We start from the raw sequence: 24056 nt of genomic DNA, 5'->3' as shown, positions 1-24056 counted from the left end.
AATCAGGCAGCAACAGAGAGAGAGAGAGAGAGAGAAAGAAAGACAGAAAGAAAACACAGTACAGTATTGTGTTAAACGTAGACAACTACAAAATAAAGGGAAAGCAGCATTTTTCTTCTGCGTAGTAAAGTTTCAAAGCTGTATTAAGTCAAAGTTCAGTTGTAAACTGCACTTTGAAAAAGCAACCATAATGTTTTGTTCAGAGTTACATTTCAGAATTATGAACAACCTCCATCCCCGAGATGTTCATAACTCTGAGGTTCTACTGTATGTGAAGATAATTTTCAAAGGGAGGCACAAGAATTTGGCCACACAAACCCATTAATATTGTTGGGAGTTGCACAGCTAAATTCTTACGCATGACTTTGAAAACCTAGGAGTGCTGCTCATTATCAGAGCTGGTTGGGAATATTTTGACACAATGTTCATTTCTCAGAAAATGCTATTTTGTTGAAATGAATAAACTTTTCACAGGAAACCGTCTGTTTCAACTTTCATTGGAAAAGTACCTCGAGTCCAGTGGCCAGGGCACTCATCTGGGATGTGGGAATTTCAGGTTTGAATCCCTGCTCCACTGAATATTTTTAATTATTTACACGATGTGGAAGAACTCTAACAGGAGACTGAGAGGGACCCACCCAGAACAGCCAATAACTTAGTGGTTGGGGCACTGATCTGGAACGTGGGAGACTTGGATTTGAGTCCCTGTTTCAAATCAGGCTGAGTTTTTGAACCTGAATGTTCCATACCCCAGGTGAATGCCCTGACAAGTGGGCTACTGTTGGTGGCCCCTCTCTCTAAAAATTTCAAAAGGAGTCTGTTTTATCCCAATGCAAAATGGAATTTATTTATTCTTTAAATTTCCAAAGTTTTTGCAGGACAGGAAAACCATGTCCTGGCTGCCTTTCTTCAGTATGTTCCTGAGTTTTTAAACACAGTGTTATCACTTCTCTCAGGATCTTCAGCTGAGGAAGGTGTGAAGTAGGCCTTACTGCCAATATGATTTTTAACTTCAGCTTTTTCCTGAAATAAATGATGTCAACAAATTCATGCATTTGAAGCACTCTGAAAGGGGGAAATATAACCTTTTTCAGGCCTTTTCTTAAAAGAAAAAATGCATCAAGTTTACATTAATGAAGTAAATACTAATGGAAACTGCGTGATCATGGGAGACTTTAACTTCCCAGATATAGACTGGAGGACGAATGCTAGTAATAACAATAGGGCTCAGATTTTCCTAGATGTGATAGCTGATGGATTCCTTCATCAAGTAGTTGCTGAACCGACTAGAGGGGATAGCATTTTAGATTTGGTTTTGGTGAGTAGTGAGGACCTCATAGAAGAAATGGTTGTAGGGGACAACCTTGGTTCAAGTGGTGATGAGCTAATTCAGTTCAAACTGAACGGAAGGATTAACAAAAATAGATCTGCAACTAGGGTTTTTGATCTCAAAAGGGCTGACTTTCAAAAATTATGGAAATTAGTTAGGGAAGTGGATTGGACTGAAGAACTTATGGCTCTAAAGGCAGAGGAGGCCTGGGATTACTTTAAATCAAAGCTGCAGAAGTTATCGGAAGCCTGCATCCCAAGAAAGGGGAAAAAATTCATAGGCAGGAGTTGTAGACCAAGCTGGAGGAGCAAGCATCTCAGACAGGTGATTAAGAAAAAGCAGAAGGCATACAGGGAGTGGAAGATGGGAGGGATCAGCAAGGAAAGCTACCTTATTGAGGTCAGAACATGTAGGGATAAAGTGAGACAGGCTAAAAGTCAAGTAGAGTTGGACCTTGCAAAGGGAATTAAAACCAATAGTAAAAGGTTCTATAGCCATATAAATAAGAAGAAAACAAAGAAAGAAGTGGGACCGCTAAACACTGAGGATGGAGTGGAGGTCAAGGATAATCTAGGCATGGCCCAATATCTAAACAAATACTTTGCCTCAGTCTTTAATAAGGCTAAAGAGGATCTTAGGGATAATGGTAGCATGAAAAATGGGAATTAGGATATGGAGGTAGATATTACCATATCTGAGGTAGAAGCGAAACTCGAACAGCTTAATGGGACTAAATCGGGGTGCCCAGATAATCTTCATCCAAGAATATTAAAGGAATTGGCATGTGAAATTGCAAGCCCATTAGCAAGAATTTTTAATGAATCTGTAAACTCAAGGGTTGTACCGTATGATTGGAGAATTGCTAACATAGCTCCTATTTTTAAGAAAGGAAAAAAAGTGATCCGGGTAACTATACATGGTAAATAGGCCCAGTGGCCTGTGATGGGATGTTAGATGGGGTGGGATCTGAGTTACTGCTGGTGAATCTTGCCTATATGCTCAGGGTTTAGCAGATCGCCATATTTGGGGTCAGGAAGGAATTTTCCTCCAGGGCAGATTGGAAGAGGCCCTGGAGGTTTTTCACCTTCCTCTGTAGCATGGGGCACGGGTCACTTGCTGGAGGATTCTCTGTTCCTTGAAGTCTTTAAACCACGATTTGAGGACTTCAATAGCTCAGACATAGGTGAGAGGTTTTTCGCAGGAGTGGGTGGGTGAGATTCTGTGGCCTACGTTGTGCAGGAGGTCAGACTAGATGATCATAATGGTCCCTTCTGACCTTAGTATCTATGAAATTTAGTATCTATGAAATTTCACAAATCTTCCAGGATTTCTATAAATAATTTAATAAAAATCTACATAGCACCAAGAAGAAAAGACTAGATTAAATCAAAAATACTGGAGTATAAACTTCAAGGGGAGACTCTCAACTAGTGTATAAGTTGTCATAGCTACACTGAAGTCAACAGAGCTATAACACTTTATATTGTTTGAGGATGAATTTCTATTTATTCCTTCTACTCTGCTGCTATTTCTTTCAGTATCCATTCTGGACGGCTGTGTTCTCATCAGAGCAAAGAAGGTATTTTTAAAGTAATAACCTTACTTTGTTGAGGTTTGTAATGAAGTACTTTGCTGAGCCTCTTTCAACCCAGTGAAAGATCGAGACTGGCTAATTTCCTGATCTTGGCAGCCTAAGCAGCAAAATTACACCAAATTTAACAGCTGCACTACTGCAGTATTGTTATTACCAAACCAAATTAAACTAATATTTTAAGCAAAATGTTTCATTAACGTGGCTGCAAATCTTGTATAGGATATATTTTACAAGTACAGATGAGCTCAGAATGTTCTTTCAGGATGCATGAACAAATTTTGGTATTTTCAAAAATAAAATGAAAAACAAAACAAAACAAAAGTATACTATATCAGACTTACAAGTCGTCTTCTCTCCTCTTCTACAGCAATCAATAGCCGGGCAAACTCTTTCAGTGACTGGGCTGTGAAAAAGAAAGATCAAATTAATATTCATATCAAGAGCAATGGAGAGGGCCAAGGATCCTCTTATGCCAAAAGGTCTAGAGGTGCATCAAATGAGCACTGCAACTGCATGCTATTAGCTTGGGACTTCCTTCATCTATCTCTGAGTTGTGAAGAATATGTATTAAAGTTATAACAACCAACAAGAATGCACTTTTATGTAGAAATCCATGATTAAATGGAGTCTCCCTAACTAGTGATTTAGATCAATTTGATTTAAATCAAATCCACCCTGAACTTTACACACAAAACAAAAGAAGGCCCCTTGGCAAAGAAAAATCCTTTGTTCCTTGTATAAATGTGCAGAGAACAGGTATTGCACAGGAGCATGGAAAACATTCAATTAAAACTATGGAAGTCAGAGTACAAACATAAGTCTGAAAGTAGTCCATAGTTGGATCCATCTATTTATGTTTACAGATTATTATTATTATTATATCCATAACCTCCTTAGGTTTCTGTCCTGGTAGGTGAGGATTCATCTTGCCACAAAAGGAGAGAGAAAGGGTGGAAAGTGTATTTTAAAGGTAACAGCAAGAGGGCTAGGTATGTTCAAGGAAAGGTGGAACTTCCTCCTCCTCCTTCTCTCTCTCGCTCTCTCTCACACACACACACACACACACACACACACACACCCCATTAGTGTCAACAAAAAAACATGTATTTAATTCCATGAAAAGTAGAATTACCCATTCTTCTAACCAAAGGTCATTATCGAGAAGTACAGTCATACTCTGTTTGCTGCCAAGCTGGGAGTTGTGCATGAGCAACGAAGACAGGATAGGACCCAAATGAGGACATGCTTATAACTACCAAAGCTCAATTAAGTATCTTGACTGAGGAGAAAAAAGGGATTTTATTGGGTGGGTTTTTTTGGTTTTTTGCTCTTCAATGTAGACTGTACAGTTAGGTAATTTCAGGTAATCTTTTTTGGGAATAACAGTTGGGGAAAAAAAGTCGGTATGAAAGTTAAGCAGCTTGAAATGCAACCTGTATATTTAGATCATTATAAAGTCTGTTCAGAATTAACAGAAATCAAAAGCTTATTTTGGAGGCAAATGGAAATATGAAAAGCATTAAGCTGTAAAACAGAAGAACAAGGGAAACATTCCAATACTTTGGGCAATGGTCTGTCTAGGAAAATGTCCAACTATTGATACTTTTTTTGGCAGGAGACTAGTGTAATCAGAGAAGATACATTTACATCCACTTGTGACACTACTGAGCTACAAAACAGACATTTTTACACTATAAGCATGTTGTGACTGGAATCTGTAAGAACAGGTCATTTCTATTTTCTGTTTTAATCAATTGAGTCTTTGTCTTTAACTCCTTCCAGATGACTTACTACCAGCAATGCATTATTGACTTCCCAAACATTTTTGTTTACACAATTGGCACACCTTCAGAGAAGAGATCTTTAGAAAATTATGCTGGACCAGCTGCAGGGTTAAGAAAGCAAGGGTTTTGCAAGCAAGTGGTGAGAAAACTTCTAGAAAATCCCTTTCCTTTTGTTTGTATTATTTTCTTAGGGCATAACGGGTCATTAATGATTTGCCACCACAATTCCATGGATATCACTGCACAGGCAAGACAGGCATATAATAGTTATTGCGGGGCGGGTTATCTTCCTTTGAAGCATCCAGCATTGGCTGCTTCTAAAGACCTGATGATGAACTTGATGAACCAACGGTTTGTCCTAGAATAGCAAAGTCCTAGGTTTCTATACTCTCAGAATCTGAAAACAGAGAGGAAAGTAACCTAATCGCTCTTCCTTGCAGTATCTTTTCTAGAGTTTTGTGCAAGTGTAATGAAAGGAAGTATGTGAGCTTTATAATAAATTTAGTAGCCATGAAGAACAACAGTTCCCATGGTCAGTTTGCAGAAGTGCCAATTAAAAATCATTTTATTTGTAAACTAGGTGCAGAAGTCAATAAGACGTAGAAACATGGAAACCCACAATATGTTTTTGAGATTTCCTTTGACTGATCTGGGGATCTCAGAGAGACACATTTGCACATTCTGCAGATCAGCTCTAAAGACTGCTATGGAAATGATACAAAATAGTCCTAGCTTGACATTTGGAAAGCCAGTGAGGGGATTTAGACACACAATTTGGTTAAATCCCCTAGTCACCTCTGAAAATATCAACCTTAGTGAATATAACGATGCTTGTCGAAAGGTTCTACAGGTTTAATTGATACTTTTGAATAATCAACAGCACCATCACTGAAGTCAAACAATGGGAGCTGTGTGTGGGAATTGACTAAAGAACTCTTTTCTCTAAACAGTTCTACCCTCTCTCATCCCCTTTCTACCCAAATGTTATGAAATAATCATTTACCTTTTAGCCCCAATATACCACTTTAATGGTATATCTCAGTAAACAAATATTTGCAAACTCCCACCATGCTGCTAATGTGATTGGTGACACAAATCTTTTTCCTGCTCAAGCTGATCCTCAGTGTCCATCCCTCCTGCTGCTCTGGCTGACCTCATTAGCTTCTCTCCACTCCTGCTTTACCATCTACTTCTCTCCTGTTACTGCTCCCAGCAGTTCAGCTCCTGCACTTCCCTGCCTGACCCATCACCAACTACCTGTCCAATTCTTTATGCCTGCAGCTCAACAGCCATCTCTCACCTGCTTTCTACTGTTTGACAGTCTATTTTTTCCTCTCACACAGGCCAAAATTTTCCTCAATTTAAAAAAAAGCTAATTGCTAGATAATAGTCTTTAAACTCTTTGTTCCAAACAGACCACATCCATTACGTAATTATTTTTAAAAAGTGGTACATGCCTTATAACCAGGCAGGCAAATTACTGAGGGTCAGTATTCTCATATTTATATTCCCAACAAATTAGCATAATATCATTTTTTCCTTCAAAACAGAAAGGGTGGAACCTTTTTATTCCTGGCACTGCATGTTGAAGTGATTCTCTATCCATTACTAAATAATATCCTATTTTGTTTAAGGACATGAAACACTGTTTGAATTTTATTATATATTCAGGAAAGTAGGATGTACTTTATAAAGCAGTTACATTTCTAGTTCAGTCAGCAAGATAAATTGTTTCCAGATTATTTCACTGAAATAACTACTCAGTTTTTAACCATAAAATGATAAGTTACTGTTGCCACATGTTAAAATCTTATTTTTGCTCTTTATTTTTATTTTATTTTCGCTTTGGAGTTACTTTGCCAGTGACAGAATTTATTTCAATTGAATCATATACAGTACCCATTGTAATGAGCACTCTATCTATCCAATCATTTAGGGCCAGATCCAAACCCATTAAGTCAATGAAAGTCTTTCCATTGACTTCTGGAGTCTGGCCCCATATGGCACTCTTCACCCCAGCATACAAACACCTCATAGAATGACCACCTTCACACTATAAAGGCCCATGACACAACTACTGTTCTAAAATGTGGTCCAGACTATGAAAAAGTTTGAGAATCTCTAATATACAGGTACAGACACCTTTTATCAGCTGAGCCTAGGCATTCGACATACATAAGCAAAATCTGCTGGCTTCCCTATTGCCTCAGCACAACCCCTATCTAATCCATGAAACAAATTAAATAAAATAAATAAAACCTGATCTCTCAGCTGTACATAAGATGACATCATAATCAAGAAGAGAGAGAAGAGGAAGTTACTCACCTTGTGCAGTAACAACGGTTCTTTAATGTGTCTCTCTCTATGGCCTGGTCTACACACTGCGGGGAGGGTGGGAGGAATCGATCTAAGTTATGCAACTTCAGCTACGTGAATAACATGGCTGAAGTCGACGTACTTAGATCTACTTACCGCGGTGTCTTCATTGCAGTAAGTCGACGGCTGACACTCTCCCATCGACTCCATCTGCGCCTCTCGCCCTGGTGGAGTATCGGAGTCGAAGGGAGAGCGCTCAGTGGTCGATTTATCGTGTCTAGACTAGACACGATAAATCGATCCTCACTGGATCAATCGCTGCCCGTCGATCCAGCAGGTAATGTAGACAAGCCCTATGGGTGCTCTGCTGTAGGAGTATCTGCACCCTTGCCCCTCTCATTGGAGATTTTAGGTAATAGTGTCCATTCAGACCGCATGTGAGTTCTCCTTTCCTTATGGTCTGCCCCCAGTTTCCTTCTCTACCGCAGAGCCCCGAATTGAGAACTCTGAAGTAGACAGTAGGAGGCCGGTTGTGGAGCACCCATAGGGACACACATCTCAAAGAACCATCGTTACTGCACAAGGTGAGGAACTTCCTCTTCAAGTAGCGTCCCTATGGGTGCTCCATTGTAGGTGACTTCACAGCAGTATTGCCTCATTGAGGGCTGGGTCTTCTGAGTGGAGTCCATTATTGCAGAGAGCACTGTGGATCTGAAGATGGCACTGAAGGCCAAGGCTCCAATGAACGAACAGTGTTCCGTGAAAGTATGAGCAGAAGTCCAAGTCGCTGCTCTGCGAATTTCTGAGATAGGTACATCTTTAAGGAATGTGACCAAGGTATAGATTGACCTCATGGAGTGCATACAGATTCTGGACAGAGGGGACAGGTTGTGCCTTTGGTATGAGTGATGAATGCAAATGGGGACCCATTTGGATAATCTTTGAACCAATGTGCAGAACCTTTGGATCTTTCTGCTAAGGAGAAGAAGAGCTTAGGAGACTTTCTGAAGTCCTTAGTCCTGTCCAAGTAAAATACCAGCAATCTTCTAACATCTAGCATGTTTAAAATTGCATCCCTGTTGTGACAATGTGGTTTCGGGGGCGGAGGTCAGTTTTCCTCTGCGTAGCAACACGTCTTTCACTAGTGAGAGCATTCCACTTCTAAACCTTGAAACTAAGGAGCCAAGCCTGGAGGCGGAGGATCCACAAGTTGGGGTGAAGGATCTGTCCGTCTCTTTGAGAGGGCAGGTGAGGAATGGGCCAAAGAGGAACCGCAGGACATACCGCCATCTGTGCCAGGTAAGGGAACCAAACTTACCTTGGCCAGGAAGGGGCAATCAGAATGACTCTCTTACTGTCTCCTTGTATTTTCAACAGGATTTTGGATAGCAGAGGAAATAGGGGAAAGGTGTATAAAAAGGTCCCTGTGTCAATGGAGCTGTACCCATTGAAATAAGGGCTGAATTAGGCTATTTGTTTACTTTAAAGTTATAATCCTTACAATGAGAGGAATTTTATTTTTAAATTTCCAATAAAAAAGATAACCTATTTTGGTGACATATAATGTTTCACTTTGAAAAAAGTCTGGTCAATGAGGTAAGGCCTTTGACTGGGTCAATAAAAGCTGCAGCTTAAAAAAAAATCATGTTACTGTTTGGATTAACTCAGTGTATTTCTTGCAAATTAAATACTGAAAGAGAGACACTAAAGCCCCTTGTTTTCCGCATGACCTACTGTACTCTGCAGAATTAGTAGAAGAAGGTTATGATTTGTGTGGAATTCACAGATTTCCTGACAATGTGCAATGCACATTCCTTATCAGACAAAGCACAGATGAACTGAAGTGAACAAAAAAAAAAAAAAAAACCAGATACAAGTAATTTTTACAATAGAAAACGTCTTGGGTCACTGAACAGTACTGAAAAGATATTAGTAAAACAGAGGAAGAAAATGTAGAATTCTATGTGTTTACATTAAGATATTTTAAATTATTTTCATGAATCCAACTCCAGAGGTTTTAGTTTAGCAGAATAAGTAACGGCATTATTTTTAGGTCATTTTTAGTAAAGCAGAGCAAATACTTCCTTAATCAGTTTATTTATATCCAGTCAAAGTAGTTAAAAGGTACTAGTTTACATAATTTGAATAGTTTTACAGTCTACTTCCTATGTAAATACTATTCGAAGACCTGGTAAGATAACACTTCTCATTATGATGGGAAAGATGTCTGAGAGACACAAGTTTTAACATGCAAAAACAATTCTGTATTTAGTCGGCTGTTTATTTGTGGCTTCCTTCGTCACAACAGGTCTCCAGCTGTTTTCTCTGGAGCTTTCACAAACCCAGCAATAATTTGCTAGAACCTCTCTTCCTTTTTTCAGAGAAATAGCTCAAACTTTTTTTTTTAAATCTCTACTCTCATTGAAAAGTCCTTTCCCTAGTTTGCCTTGTAAGGAAGCAAACTAATGTTAGCAACAGCTTACAGTGATGAATGATTTGACATCATTTATGTCAAGTGAAAACTTTTCTATAGTCTTTCAGAGTGTGGTCTAGGCTTCTGTTCTTTCAAATTAAATGGATTTTGTGGTTCATATGAACAAAAAAATTCAAAATCATAACGGACTTTAAGAAGTTTTGTTGTATATTCATGTATATGGAGTTTACCTCCTGGAACCAGATGTATACCTATTTAAACTACTATAGATACTCTATAAAACACTTTAACCTAGTGTCAAAGTTCAATGTTATTACAATATAAGGCTCATTTTAAAGATAACCGCTATTGAGCTATCTGTTCTCACTAAGGCCTTGTCTATACTACGAAATTAGGTCGAATTTATAGAAATCGGTTTTGTAGAAAGCGTTTTTATACAGTCGATTGTGTGTGTTCCCACACAAATGCTCTAAGTGCATGTGTCATAAATATAAAGGGAAGGGTAAACCCCTTTAAAATCCCTCTTGGCCAGAGGAAAAATCCTCTCACCTGTAAAGGGTTAAGAAGCTAAAGGTCACCTCGCTGGCACCTGACCAAAATGACCAATGAGGAGACAAGATACTTTCAAAAGCTGGGAGGAGGGAGAGAAGCAAAGGGTCTGTGTCTGTCTGTATGCTGCTTTTGCCGGGGATAGAACAGGAATGGAGTCTTAGAACTTTAGTAAGTAATCTAGCTAGGTATGTGTTAGATTATGATTTCTTTAAATGGCTGAGAAAAGAACTGTGCTGAATAGAATGACTATTCCTGTCTGTGTCTCTTTTTTGTAACTTAAGGTTTTGCCTAGAGGGATTCTCTATGTTTTGAATCTAATTACCCTGTAAGGTATCTACCATCCTGATTTTACAGAGGTGATTTCTTTACTTCTATTAAAAGTCTTCTTGTAAGAAAACTGAAGGCTTTTTCATTGTTCTCAGATCCAAGGGTTTGGGTCTGTGGTCACCTATGCAAATTGGTGAGGATTTTTACCAAACCTTCCCCAGGAAGTGGGGTGCAAGGGTTGGGAGGATTTTGGGGGGAAAGACGTGTCCAAACTATGTTTCCCAGTAAACCCAGTTAGAGTTTGGTGGTGGCAGTGGAGATCCAGGGACAAAGGATAAAATTAATTTGTACCCTGGGGAAGTTTTAACCTAAGCTGGTGAAAGTAAGCTTAGGAGGTTTTCATGCAGGTCCCCACATCTCTAGTCTAGAGTTCAGAGTGGGGGAGGAACCTTGACAGCATGTTGTCGGCAGAGTGTATCCACAGTACCAAGGCAACCGTCGATTTCCGGAGTGTTGCACTGTAGGTGGCTATCCCACAGTTCCCTCAGTCTCCGCCACCCATTTAAATTCTGCGTAGAAATCCCAGTGCCTGATGGGGCTGCTGTGATGCAAGTAGCCCACGCAATCAAAGATCTGCTGATATCAAGGGTAGTGACCCTGGGAAATGTGCAGGTCATAGTGGATGGCTTTGCTGCAATGGGATTCTCTAACTGTAGTGGGGCGATAGACGGAACCCATATCCCTATCTCGGCACTGGAGCACCAAGCCAGTGAGTACATAAACCGCAAGGGATACTTTTCAATGGTGCTGCAAGCACTGGTGGATCACAAGGGACGTTTCACCAACATCAACATGGGATGGCCAGGAAAGGTTCATGACGCTCGCATCTTCAAGAACTCTGGTCTGTTAAATGGCTGCAGGAAGAGATTTACTTCGCAGATCAGAAAATAACTGTTGGGGATGTTGAATGCCTATAGTTACCCTTGGGGACCCAGCCTACCCCTTAATGCCATGGCTCATGAAGCCGTACACAGTCACCCTGGACAGTAGTCAGGAGCTGTTCAACTATAGGCTGAGCAAGTGCAGAATGGTGGTAGAGTGTGCATTTGGACATTTAAAGGGTCACTGGCGCAGTTTACTGACTCGCTCAGACCTCAGCAATATTCCCATTGTTATTGCTGCTTGTTGTGTGCTCCACAATATCTGTGAGAGTAAGGGGGAGATGTTTATGGCGGGGTGGGAGGTTGATGCAAATCGCCTGGCCGCTGAATACGCGCAGCCAGACACCAGGTCAGTTAAAAGAGCACAGCAGGAAGCGGTGCGCATCAGATAAGCTTTGAAAACCAGTTTCATGACTGGCCAGGGTACTGTGTGACACTTCTGTTTGTTTCTCCTTGATGAAAACCCGCCCCTTTGTTTGACTCTAATTCCCTGTAAGCCACCCGCCCTTCCACCTTCAATCACAGCTTGCTTGCAAAGGAAATAAAGTCACTATCATTTAAAAAACATGTATTCTTTATTAATTGATTATAAAAATAGGGAGATAATTCACAAGGTAGCCCGGGTGGGGTGTGGGAGGAGGGTAGGAGGGAAGGAAAAGGCCACTTTAAAACTTGTTGAATGACAGCCTTCTGTTGCTTGGGCTGTCCACTGGGGTGGAGTGGTTGGGTGCCCGGAGCCTCCCACCCCTCATTCTTGGGCGTCTGGGTGAGGAGGCTATGGAACTTAGGGAGGAGGGAGGGCGGTTAAACAGGGGCTGCAGTGGCTGTCTGTGATCCTGCTGCCGTTCATGAACCTCCATCAGACACCGGAGCATGTCTGTTTGATCCCGCAGTAGCCCCAGCATTGCCTCATGCCTCCTCTGATCTTCCTGCCGCCACCTCTCCTCATATTCATCGGCCACCGTCCTGTACTCTGCTATTGTGTCCCTCCACACAGCTCTGTCAGTACCGGACGACTGCATGAGCTCAGAGAACATTTCATCACGCATGCGTTTTTTTCACCGCCTTATCTGAGATAAGCCTCCCTCCTCCATCCCAGCAGCTGAAACATTTGCAGCTGCTGGAGGAAAAAAAGGGAGTGAAGTATTTTAAAAGATAAATTTTACAGAACAATGGCTATACTCTTTCACGGTGAACAACACTATTCACATTACATAGCACATGTGATTTTGGTACAAGGTCGCATTTTGCATCTTATATTGAGTGCCTGAGGCTTTGGTGTTAGAAATCACATATGCAGGGCCGGGCAACAGAATTCGGCTTGCAGGCGGCCATGGTAAGCCATAGTCTTTCGGCTTCTGCAACCTTCATAACAGCAGCCCCCTCCTTTCCCATACCAAGCAAAGCCCATTGAGGTGGCCATTTAGTGCTGCGGTTTTCCTGTTAACGTGCAGCAGCAGAAACCAAACTAACCCCGTCCCCCCATCCAATTCTCTGGGATGATTGCTTTTCCCCTCCCCACCACCGCCTGGCCGGTAACAGGGAAGATCCCTGCTAGCCAAACGCGAACAGCTCAGCGCCAATGCCCCCTCCTCCCACGGCTAAGTACGGGAAGGATTTCTTCTCAGCCACAGGCGAACAGCCCAGTAGGAACAGAAACCTCTGAATGTCCCCTTAATTAAATTCCCCTATTTCAACTAGGTTACAATGAATGATATCACTCTCCTGAGGATAATACAGAGATATAAAGAATGGATGTTTGCTTCAATGCCAGCAAACATCGGGATCGTACGCTGCCAGACTTTATCATGCAATGATACCAGATTACTTGCTACTAGCATGGTGTGGTAAAGTGCCCTACCACAGAGGATGGAATAAGGCAGCTGTCCCCAGAAACCTTCTGCAAAGGCTTTTAGAGCACCTCCAGGAGAGCTTCATGGAGATGTCCCTGGAGGATTTCCGCTCCATCCCCAGAGACGTTAACAGACTTTTCCAGTAGCAGTACTGGCCACAAACACATCCCAAGTCCTCAGAACTACTTAATCATTAAAAAATGCTTGCTTTTATAACATATATTATATTTAAAAAGGTACACTCACCAGAGGTCCCTTCTCTGGCTTTGTTGTGTTGGGAGGGTATTTCAGTCAGGGTGATAAAAAGATCCTGGCTGTCGGGGAGAACGGTGTGCTCTCCCCAAGCTCGTCCTCCTCCTCATCTTCCCCATCTGCAAAATCCTCAGCCATGGTGGAGTACCCCATCATTGGAGTCCACAGACAGGAGTGGGGTAGTGGTGGCGGCCCCCCCTAGAATTGCATGCAGCTCAGCGTAGAAGCGGTATGTCTGGGGCTCTGTCCTGGAGCATCTGTTTGATTCTTTGGTTTTCTGGTACGCTTGTCTGAGCTCCTTAAGTTTCACGCGGCACTGTGTTGCGTCCCTGATGTAGCCTCTGTCCCTCATGGCCTCTGAGATTTTTTAAAATGTTTTGGCATGTCGTCTTTTGGAACGTAGTTCTGATAGCACAGATTCCTCTCCCCATACAGTGATCAGATCCAGTACCTCCCGTTCGATCCAGGCTGGAGCTCTTTTTTGATTCTGGGACTGCATGGTCACCTGTACTGATGAGCTCGCCTGGCCAAACAGGAAATGAGATTCAAAAGTTCTCGGGGCTTTTCCTGTACACCTGGCCAGTGCATCCGACTTCAGAGTGCTTTCCAGAGCAGTCACAATGGTGCACTGTAGGATAGCTCCCGTAGGCCAATACCTTCAAATTGCTTCCACACTAACCCTAATTCAAAACGGCCATGTCGATTTCAGTGCTAATTCCCTCGCTGGGGAGGACTACAGAAATCGGTTTTAAGAGCCCTTTATGTCGAAAAAATGGCTTTGTTGTGTGGACGGGTGCAGGGTTAATTCAGATTTAACACTGCTAAATCAGACATAAACTCGTAATGTAGACCAGGCCTAAATTATATCAATTCATCCTGATTTGATGTAATCTATCACTAGCCACACAACTATCTTGTACATGAAAACGAGTAAACTTAAAGATGGAAATTGAAGTTAAATGATGGTTTTCAATATATGGCTAAAGTAGAGTTCCTTATATCAGAATGGAAGGCAGAACAAAAAAAATATTTTTAATTGTGGACCTCAGTCTAGACCAGAGGTCGGCAACCTTTGGCACATGGCCCATCAGGGTAATCCACTGGCGGGCCCCGAGACATTTTGTTTACATTTACCATCCACAAACACAGCCCCCCGTAGCTCCCAGTGACCGCAGTTCGCTGTTCCAGGCCAATGGGAGTTGTGGGAAGCAGCGCATGCCTCAGGGACATGCTGGCCGCTGCTTTCCACAGCTCCCATTGACCGGGAACAGTGAACCGCAGCCCCTGGGAGTGCAGGGGGCTGTGCCTGTGGACGGTCAACATAAACAAAATGTCTCACAGCCCGCCAGCGGATTACCCTGATGGGCTGCGTGCTGAAGGTTGCTGACCCCGATCTAGAACATAAGAAGAACCATAATGGTCAGACGAAGAGTCCACCTAGCCCAGTGTCTTTTCTTGTGACAGCAGCCAGTGCCAAATTCTTCAGAGAGATTGAACAGAACAGGGCAATTTCAAGTGATCCATCCCCCGTCATCCAGACCCAGTTTCTGGCAGTTAGAGGTTTAGTCACACCCAAAGCATAGGGTTGTGTCCCTGACTATCTTGGCTAATAGCCATTGACAGACCTATCCTCCAACTTATCTAATTCTTTTCTGAACCCCATTTGGCAAGGCTTCCTGCTTCAGATGTACTTAAACATTTGCCATCAGTTTTCATGTCTTTAGTTAGTTTCTCTTCAAATTCTCTCTTGGCCTGCCTTATTATACTTCTGCATTTGACTAGCTCCTTTTCTCCCTTCTATTCTTCTCATTAGGATTTGACTTTTCATTTTTAAAGGATGGCTTTTTGCCTGTAACTGCCTCTTTTACACTGCTGCTTAGCCATGGTGGCATTTTTTAAATTTTTGTACTTGGGGATACATTTAATTTGAGCCTCTGTCGTGGTGTTTTTAAATAGTCTCTGTGCAGTTAGCAGACATTTCACCCTTGTGACCATTCCTTTAAATTTCCATTTAACTAGCTAGAATTGTGTTGTCTGTGGGGTGTGAGCCATTTTGCCAGTAAGGTCAATGAGCTCATATCCTCCTTCCAGCACTAGTCATATCTAGCACAACACATATAGTAAATGGCATTAACTAGTCAAGAAGGATCCAGAACTGATGGTTCAACAACCACGCTATACTTTTAAGACCACACCCTGCCACCATTGCATGGGCTAAAATTCCACTAGAGTAATGGGAGTTTGACGCATTATTCAATGGCCAAGTATGTGAAGTTGTATCTATCCCAGTGTAGAACTGAATCTGAATGAAAGACCAGTTGAGGAAACTTACTCTATAATGGATTTTGATTACTACAGCTTTACTCATATGATAGGAATAAATATGGACTTAGGGTGAGGGGAACCTAATGCTAGAAAATTTAGTCTACTACTAAAAATGAAAGCAGAGACATTCTGAAGAAGTTATTCCATTTCTTTGAACCAGCTACAGAAGAATATCCACAGTTATAAAATACTGGCAATTTTTGCAGCCACAAATTCCATGTCAAGTAGTGCTTTAGAAGCCACAACATCAAATACAATTTCCCCCAGTCCTTTTGTGGCTTCAGGCTTGGTTATCAGACCTGACAAAAAATGTCATGAAGATACTGACAAGCCATGACAGGTCACTGTAAAGCTTGGCATAAACAGGCACTAATCTTCTTTCTCGGGTCTTTATAGTCACTAGGAATCACAGATCTTATATTAAAACAATCTGGGATTTATAGAATTAGCTTTAAAGGTACCTAAAAGGTACCTGTTGTCACACAATGTCATCCTAGTGATCAATTCTGCAATATGCCAAAATATAAATCAAATGCAGACATGTCTTCAAATAGTACCTGAAAATCTGCCATTCACACTGCTCTTGAATATGCTGCCAGATTTTTCTTCATATAAGTTCTCTAATGATTTTCCCTCCTTTTGTGTGGGGGGGAGGGCGGGGTGGAAAACGGGACATTGACACAAATTGGCCGGGTAGTGGTGATTCATTAACATCGTTTTTTTTACTTATATTAAAAAAGCCTATAAAATCTGCATATTGTACACTTATTGACAACTTCAAAGGAAGTTCTATGCAGGGTTCTTCCCAGGTGGAGCAGCTCGCAGGACTGGGATTTTAGAATGTAAACTTTATCAGGTAAAGAATGACTTGCACATCCAACCTTGATTAGGGCCTCTGGTCACTACTGTAATGTAATTAAATACAATAATAGTGCAAAATGACAAATCTGCTTTTGTGAAGGAATACATTCATTTTTTAAAACAACAGATCCAACAAATAAGTTTAGAGCAAGCAGTTGCCAGTTAAATCTTACTAGTTTCATTTCCTTTTTGTGGGTTGAGAGAGTTTCCCCTGCCACTTCCACTGTAGTTCATCCAGAAGGGGAAGGGAACAAATGAGAAAATATAATGGGATAGTTTAATTTTAGATGATTTTTCTGCTACTGGTCTCCCAGGTGTGTGGTTTTTTGTTTGGTTGGTTTTGGGGTTTTTTTGTGGGGCAGGGGTAGAGTGAAAAGAGAAGGTTGCAAGTCAGACTTCCTCAATTTCCAGGGTGGATTGATTTAAATCAAAATGATTGAAATAACCAATCATCATGATTTAAATCAACAAGCAGGAAACATTGATTTGAATCATGTTTTGCATTTGTACTTTGTTATTGTCCCAAAGAAAAATTGATTCTCATTGGTTGGCAACCATTAACACATGCTGATTTGCAACTAAATATAGCATTTACACTAACTTTGCTGCCTTTGTGTGTGTACTAACAAGGATTCACTATATCTCTTCATATTTATTTAAGCAATTATATAGCTTAACATACATGTATTCCAATTCTTAATATTCACCTCTTTTTTCTGTTAAAACATGGTGAATCATACATTTTTATTTACTAGATAATAACTAATATTTTACTTGTGATTTGTATCAAGCTCTATGGGGATGGAAATTCAAATTAATTAAATATGCACCAAAAACAGCATTTTAATTTTTATTAAACTAAGTTAAGTATGCTGGATACATGAGAATTTTTTTTTATCAAAGTATGTTTTACATTTAAAACTAACAGATTTATTAAACAAAGAAAGTATTAACTGTAGCTAGTAAATTGAACTGATTGTTTCTGATCACCATGTCCTTCAAGATTTTATAACTAGTAGATCTCATCCTATCACGCCTAGTTTTTATTCATAGATTGGAAGAGGAAAACAAGCTTTCATACTTTTTCAACTCCCAACTGATTTCTTAACTTTGAATGAACTAGCTGAATAAAGTGAAATTAAGAAAATATTCTCTCTACTCCTTCAGAAAAGGTTATTGCTGTCAAAAAGGTGGTTTAGAAATTCAACAAACACTGGTTTCTAATGCTTAGTCAGTGACTGCTGTCAGTTTAATTGTTTGATGTTCTTTGAAATTTGATAACAAGCTTCTACTGTTTCATTTACATTATTTTAACAGATTTTAATAAATTTAGGCCTTAATATAGATTGTCAATTTCAAATTAAACTTCATTTATTAAAAAATAAATTCTGTATTTAATTTAAATTTGATTAATTTTTTTTATTAATTGATTTAAAATAATCTATTTTTATCCATCCTGGGAAAAAAGGAAGAAAAAATGTCATCTGTGCAAAGTCATTGTCTTCTGGGAATTACTCCCAAGATACTGGAGGAAGCAGACTTACTGATCTCTTTTGGGTCTACATTCAACAAGATAATTTTATCTCTGTGTTATACCTAAATTTCAGTTTACAACTAAAAGGTATGATGTATCAGACACTGATACTTGGATTCCACCCCCATACCCCTGTTTTTCTCTTTTACAATTAGGTCTGAATTCTAACTTTTAACACAGTAAATTATTTGTAACTTCACAGAGTCTCAGTTTTGTAATTTATATCAAGCCAATTATTCTGGATAGTGATGATTATGGGTCAGAAAGCCTGTCTTTCTTCCTCTGTACTTTTAAGCCTATTCCAGACACTACACTGGCTTATCCTCCATTTGGTTTTCCCTTTTTCACCCGTGCTTCCCTAACATGGGCATGCATACATGAAGTGAGAATCAAATAATGCATGTCTATAAGCTAAATGCCACATGTGTTTTTTATGTATCGTGCTGTGTTTGTATTTATGATAATACCTAGTTACTTAAGGAAGTTAACTACCTGTCCCCCCTTACAAAACAATGAAAAGTGCTTCTGCTAGTGAAGGATACCAGCAGAAGTCAAGTTTGAAATGTATAGGTTAATCAGCTTTGGTGATATACTGAACTGCAAAACCATTGGGAAAGTTTCTGGAAGTGAACAATGGAATGCATTTGTAATCTTCATATCCCCAAACTTTGCACAAGAATTGTATTGCAGGATGATATGAGATATGACACGTTTCAGGGGGATTGGTTTGGTTTTTTGGTGTAATCAAAAGATAGTGATTCAGAGTCAGGCTTATAACAGGTAGCAATTTAAAACTCAATAAATTAGTACTCCCCCATAACACATTTAGTGCTGGCAGTCTACTTAGTCTTGTACAGGGCACAGAGAAAGGCCTGGTCCCTGCATACAGGGGTTTACTCCAGTGTTTCCAATCAAAGAATTATCACCTTAACACACTGATATATAATGCTGCAGGTTCCTAATAAATCTTCCACATTTTCAAACAATTTGCACCTAGCTCAGAACATGAACTCTCAGTTCCAATAACTAAAGGCAAGAAACTGCCAATTCCACTTCAGAGGTGGATTATCCTGATCCAGGACAGAGATGTCTAGAAACAAAAATTAATAATTGTTAAAATGAAAAGTCTAATTAGTTAATTACTTTAAAAATCCAGTCATATATAGGAACATATTTAGGTCGTTCTTTTGCAGTTTCCTTTGATACTTGCTACCCTAAATAATAATGAAAGATCTATTTAGCAGGTTTGCTAATAATACAATGGTAAAATAACCTTTTTCTGTACCAGAACTCTGGAAAAATACATTTGCTAATTAAAACAAAAAAATTCAAAACAAAACAAGTCCCCTCTTCGCAATGAAAAAGGACAAACAGATAGAAGACGAATGATATCTAGTCTAAAGCCTTCCACAAATGATTACACCAAAAAGGAAGAGAAAACAATTCAAGCAAACAAAATGGAAACTTTAAATTCTAAGGATCACATTCTGCTCTCAGATGGACCTATGGTTCCTATTATTACTAGAGAGCACAGAATGTAGTGAAAGTATGACCCCTGAAACATGTTGGCCATGTTTGACTTTTCCCTCTCTCTTTGCTCACACATCCAGGCAGTGTCCAATTCTTGCTGCTCCATCCTCAAAAATTTCCAAAAATCCAAGCTCTTCTTTGACTTCACTGAAGCTACTCTGGATTCAAAAGTATAAGTGAAAGCAGAATTTGGCCCTATGTGTCAAAATGTGGTTCTGCTTGGGATAGGAACTGCATCTTCCTCGCATCTATTCTGTATTAACATGTAGAGCTAGAACAGCGGTTCCCCGCAGCTGAAGCCCTGATCCCTGGCACCCCCCACGCGGCTGAAGCCAGGGGAGACGTGGGGCTGAATCCCGGAGCCCCATGCCCTGGTGCTCCCTGCGGGGCAGAAGCCCTGAGCCCATGCTGGGCAGAGTTGGGGACATGGAAGACATTACCCCCACACCTTAAACTGCAGTGCAAGACCAAGGCAGTTCCGGGGCCAGCTCCACATCTCCTCCCTCCCGCACACATCTCTTCTCCCCGCCCCCTGGCCAGGTTGGAGAGGGGAACGCACAGTGCGGGGCACCTGCTACTCTGGCTGGTGCCATGGAGCAGGCAGCCGCAGCATTCCCTCCTCTCCTGCTTGTGCTCCATGTTGAAGCTGCTCCTCAGCTCCCAGCTCCCTTTGCTCCCACAGAGGCAACCAGTAAGAGCCTCCCGGATGGGGAGACCCGGCTCCGCGGCTGGCAGACCCCTCTGGGAACGGGGACCGCAGGGGAGTCCTCCCAGCACAAGGCCCCTAATGCCCCTCTCCTTAGACCCTCAGCTACGCCCTCCCTGCACACTGAGCTACCCCCTACCCGCACACAGACCCTAGTACCCCTCTCCCTGCACCCTGAGCTACTCCCTGCCTGCACACAGCCCCTAGCCACCTCCCTCCCTGTACCCACATCCAGCCCCGGGTGCACACAGCCCCAGCTATGCTCTGTCTGCACACAGCCCCAGCTATCCCCCTCCCTGCACCCTGAGCTACCCCCCGCCCACACAGAGCCCCTAGACACCACCCTCCGTGCACCCAGAGCTATCCCCCTGCCCGCACACAGCCCCAGCTACCCCCCTCAAAAATGTTGAGAATCCCTGCTCTAAGATGATGAGTGCCTTCAACTCCAACTGATGTTAAAAAAAGGAAAGTGGCCCACAGCAATTTAAGTCATTTGAATTTTGCCCCCCCCCCAAAAGATATTTTCATCTTACCAAACTTGCTAAAAAATGAAACTATGCCTCTTATGAAATTTCTTTTTTAAAGTGTGCTCAGCATCTCAGAGCCACTAGGGAAAGATTCTGATCTTGCTTATGATCTGTGAAAATCCATAAACCGTAATGGCTTTATTCAGGATTCACACTGGTGTGACATCAAGGTCTGGCCCAGAGACCAAGGTCTCAGACTTGTTCCAATAGTAGCAGCCAATACCAGTAAAACTGGGAATTCTTGGCTACAGAAAGTAGTTTAAATGTGTGTGATGTCTCAATAGTAACAATTAAAATTAATCATCATTGCCTCAGACAAAGAAATGATCTTATATATAATACTTTAAGGTGAAACACTAGCTTATTCAGAAATTTCAGATCTGGAATCTGCCTCTGTCAAACACACTCTTTTGTTTCCAATACTTTTTTCTCTTTAGATACGTAACCATAAATACTAACACATGCAATCCCATTTAGTTCACACGGAAAAAGTTTTATGTCCCCCTTAGAAAAAAAGTAGGGTAAATTTAACAGCCACATTCCATCCACATCTCTACTTGTGTTGATTTTGCAACTCTACGGAAATGCTTAAGTGCAATGGAGGCCAGAATTGAGTCCAATGCCTGTAAACTGATTATGCTCTATTCATACTAAAAATACTAAATCTTATTAACAAATATATCTACAAGCTGTATCAGACAGTAGAGAGGTGTTTCTTAAGAGTCCATGAGGATCTTTGCAAGTCAATCAGGACAACCTCTTCCACAGTTTCTTGTTAAAGCATACAATTATTCCAACACCACAAACAAACTTTTAATACTTAAAATGGTTAGATTACAGCAGACACATGCTATATCTTATTATATTTAACACTGTGAAAATTGTAGGTATTTTGAAAATAAAGACTTCTACTTGGAAATTAATCAGTTTCCTGTCATGGTTTATGGATTCTCTTGAAGCATACATTTTTTAAATGTATATTGAATAATCAATAAAAAGCCAGCTTTAACTTATTACACTTACAGCCTTTGTGGGATGACCCAGATGATTTTCCAAAATTTATTATCTGTAGAGCCCTGCAAATCTGCTGATATCCGCAGATCACTTCTGCGGATCAGATGTGGATACGGCTCTAATTATTTGTATTACAAACGCCAATCTAAATCAAGGACCCTATTGCTAGGAGCCACACAAACACATAGTAAGACAGGTTTCAGAGTAACAGCCGTGTTAGTCTGTATTCGCAAAAAGAAAAGGAGTACTTGTGGCACCTTAGAGACTAACCAATTTGAGCATGAGCTTTCGTGAGCTACAGCTCACTTCATCAGATGCATACCGTGGAAACTGCAGCAGACTTTATATACACATATTCTCTGTGTGTATATAAAGTCTGCTGCAGTTTCCACGGTATGCATCTGATGAAGTGAGCTGTAGCTCACGAAAGCTCATGCTCAAATAAATTGGTTAGTCTCTAAGGTGCCACAAGTACTCCTTTTCTTTTTACATAGTAAGACAGAGTCCCCGCCCTCTTTGCAGGCAAAACAGAAACAGAGAGGTGAAGGTACTTGCCCAAGGGCACACAACAGGTCAGTGGCTAAGGTCTGATCTGCACTACGGAGTTAGGTCGAATTTAGCCGCGTTAGGCCGATTTAAAAATGACTGCGTCCACACAACCAACCCCGTTCCATCAACCTAAAGGGCTCTTAAAATCTACTTCTGTACTCCTCCCCAACAAGGGGAACAGCACTAAAATCAACCTTGCTGGGTCAAATTTGGGGAAGTGCGGATGCAAATTGATGGTATTGGCCTCCGGGAGCTATCCCAGAGTGCTCCATTGTGACCGCTCTGGACAGCACTTTGAACTCCGATGCACTAGCCAGGTACACAGAAAAAGCCCCGGGAACTTTTGAATTTCATTTCCTGTTTGGTCAGCGTGGTGAACTCAGCAGCACTCAGCAGCACAGGTGATCATGCAGTCCCCCCAGAATTGTAGAGCATAGAATGTTTCTATGCTCCCCCTATCATCTCCATCCCTGAGGTTATCACAGATTAGAAGGTGAAAAAAACTGCACTTGCGATGACATGTTTTCCGAGCTCACGCAGTCCTCCCGCTCTGATAGGGCACAGCTTAATGCATGGAGGCATTGAGTGGCAGAGGCCAGGAAAGAATTAAGTGAGTGCAAAGAGTGGAGGCAGGACGCGATGCTGAGGCTAATGGGGGAGCAAACGGACATGATGAAGCATCTGTTGGAGCTGCAAGAAAGCCAACAAGAGCACAGACCCCCATTGCATCCACTGTATAACCGCCTCCCCTCCTCCCCATGCTCCATAGCCTCCTCACCCAGACGCCCAAGAACACGAGGAGGGGGGGAAGGTTCCGGGCACCCAGCCACTCCACTCCAGAGGATGGCCCAAGCAACAGAAGGCTGTCATTCAAACTGTTTGATTTTCAGTGTGGCTACAATAAGCAATGTGACCTTGTCCTTCCCTCCTCCCCTACCCCACTCGGACTATCCTGTCTGTTATCTCATTTTTTTTTAATCAATAAAGAAAGAATGCATGGTTTCAAAACAATAGTTACTTTATTTAGAATCATAAAATATCAGGGTTCGAAGGGACCCCAGAAGGTCATCTAGTCCAACCCCCTGCTCGAAGCAGGACCAATTCCCAGTTAAATCATCCCAGCCAGGGCTTTGTCAAGCCTGACCTTAAAAACCCCTAAGGAAGGAGATTCTACCACCTCCCTAGGTAACGCATTCCACTGTTTCACCACCCTCTTAGTGAAAAAGTTTTTCATAATATCCAATCTAAACCTCCCCCACTGCAACTTGAGACCATTACTCCTTGTTCTGTCATCTGCTACCATTGAGAACAGTCTAGAGCCATCCTCTTTGGAACCCCCTTTCAGGTAGTTGAAAGCAGCTATCAAATCCCCCCTCATTCTTCTCTTCTGCAGGCTAAACAATCCCAGCTCCCTCAGCCTCTCCTCATAACTCATGTGTTCCAGTCCCCTAATCATTTTTGTTGCCCTTCGCTGGACTCTCTCCAATTTATCCACATCCTTCTTGAAGTGTGGGGCCCAAAACTGGACACAGTACTCCAGATGAGGCCTCACCAATGTCGAATAGAGGGAAACGATCACGTCCCTCGATCTGCTCGCTATGCCCCTACTTATACATCCCAAAATGCCATTGGCCTTCTTGGCAACAAGGGCACACTGCTGACTCATATCCAGCTTCTCGTCCACTGT

At 41.5% G+C, this 24056-nt stretch overlaps 1 protein-coding gene across 6 annotated transcripts in view; it reads right to left on the bottom strand.

Moving 5' to 3' along the window:
- The window catches only part of ARHGAP42 (Rho GTPase activating protein 42), a 378098-nt gene that overhangs the window by 267627 nt on the left and 86415 nt on the right, over nucleotides 1–24056 (bottom strand). For all 6 annotated transcript variants that reach the window (XM_073337948.2, XM_078852354.1, XM_073337938.2 and 3 more), the window contains exon 3: nucleotides 3266–3327. In XM_073337948.2, coding sequence (XP_073194049.1) covers nucleotides 3266–3327 — 62 coding nt within the window. The remainder of the gene's footprint in view (nucleotides 1–3265; nucleotides 3328–24056) is intronic.

Source organism: Lepidochelys kempii, chromosome 1 (genome assembly GCF_965140285.1).
Source record: "Lepidochelys kempii isolate rLepKem1 chromosome 1, rLepKem1.hap1, whole genome shotgun sequence".
NCBI lineage: Eukaryota > Metazoa > Chordata > Testudines > Cheloniidae > Lepidochelys > Lepidochelys kempii.
Note: the sequence above shows the minus strand (reverse complement) of the source record. Positions and strands in the feature narration are given on the sequence as shown.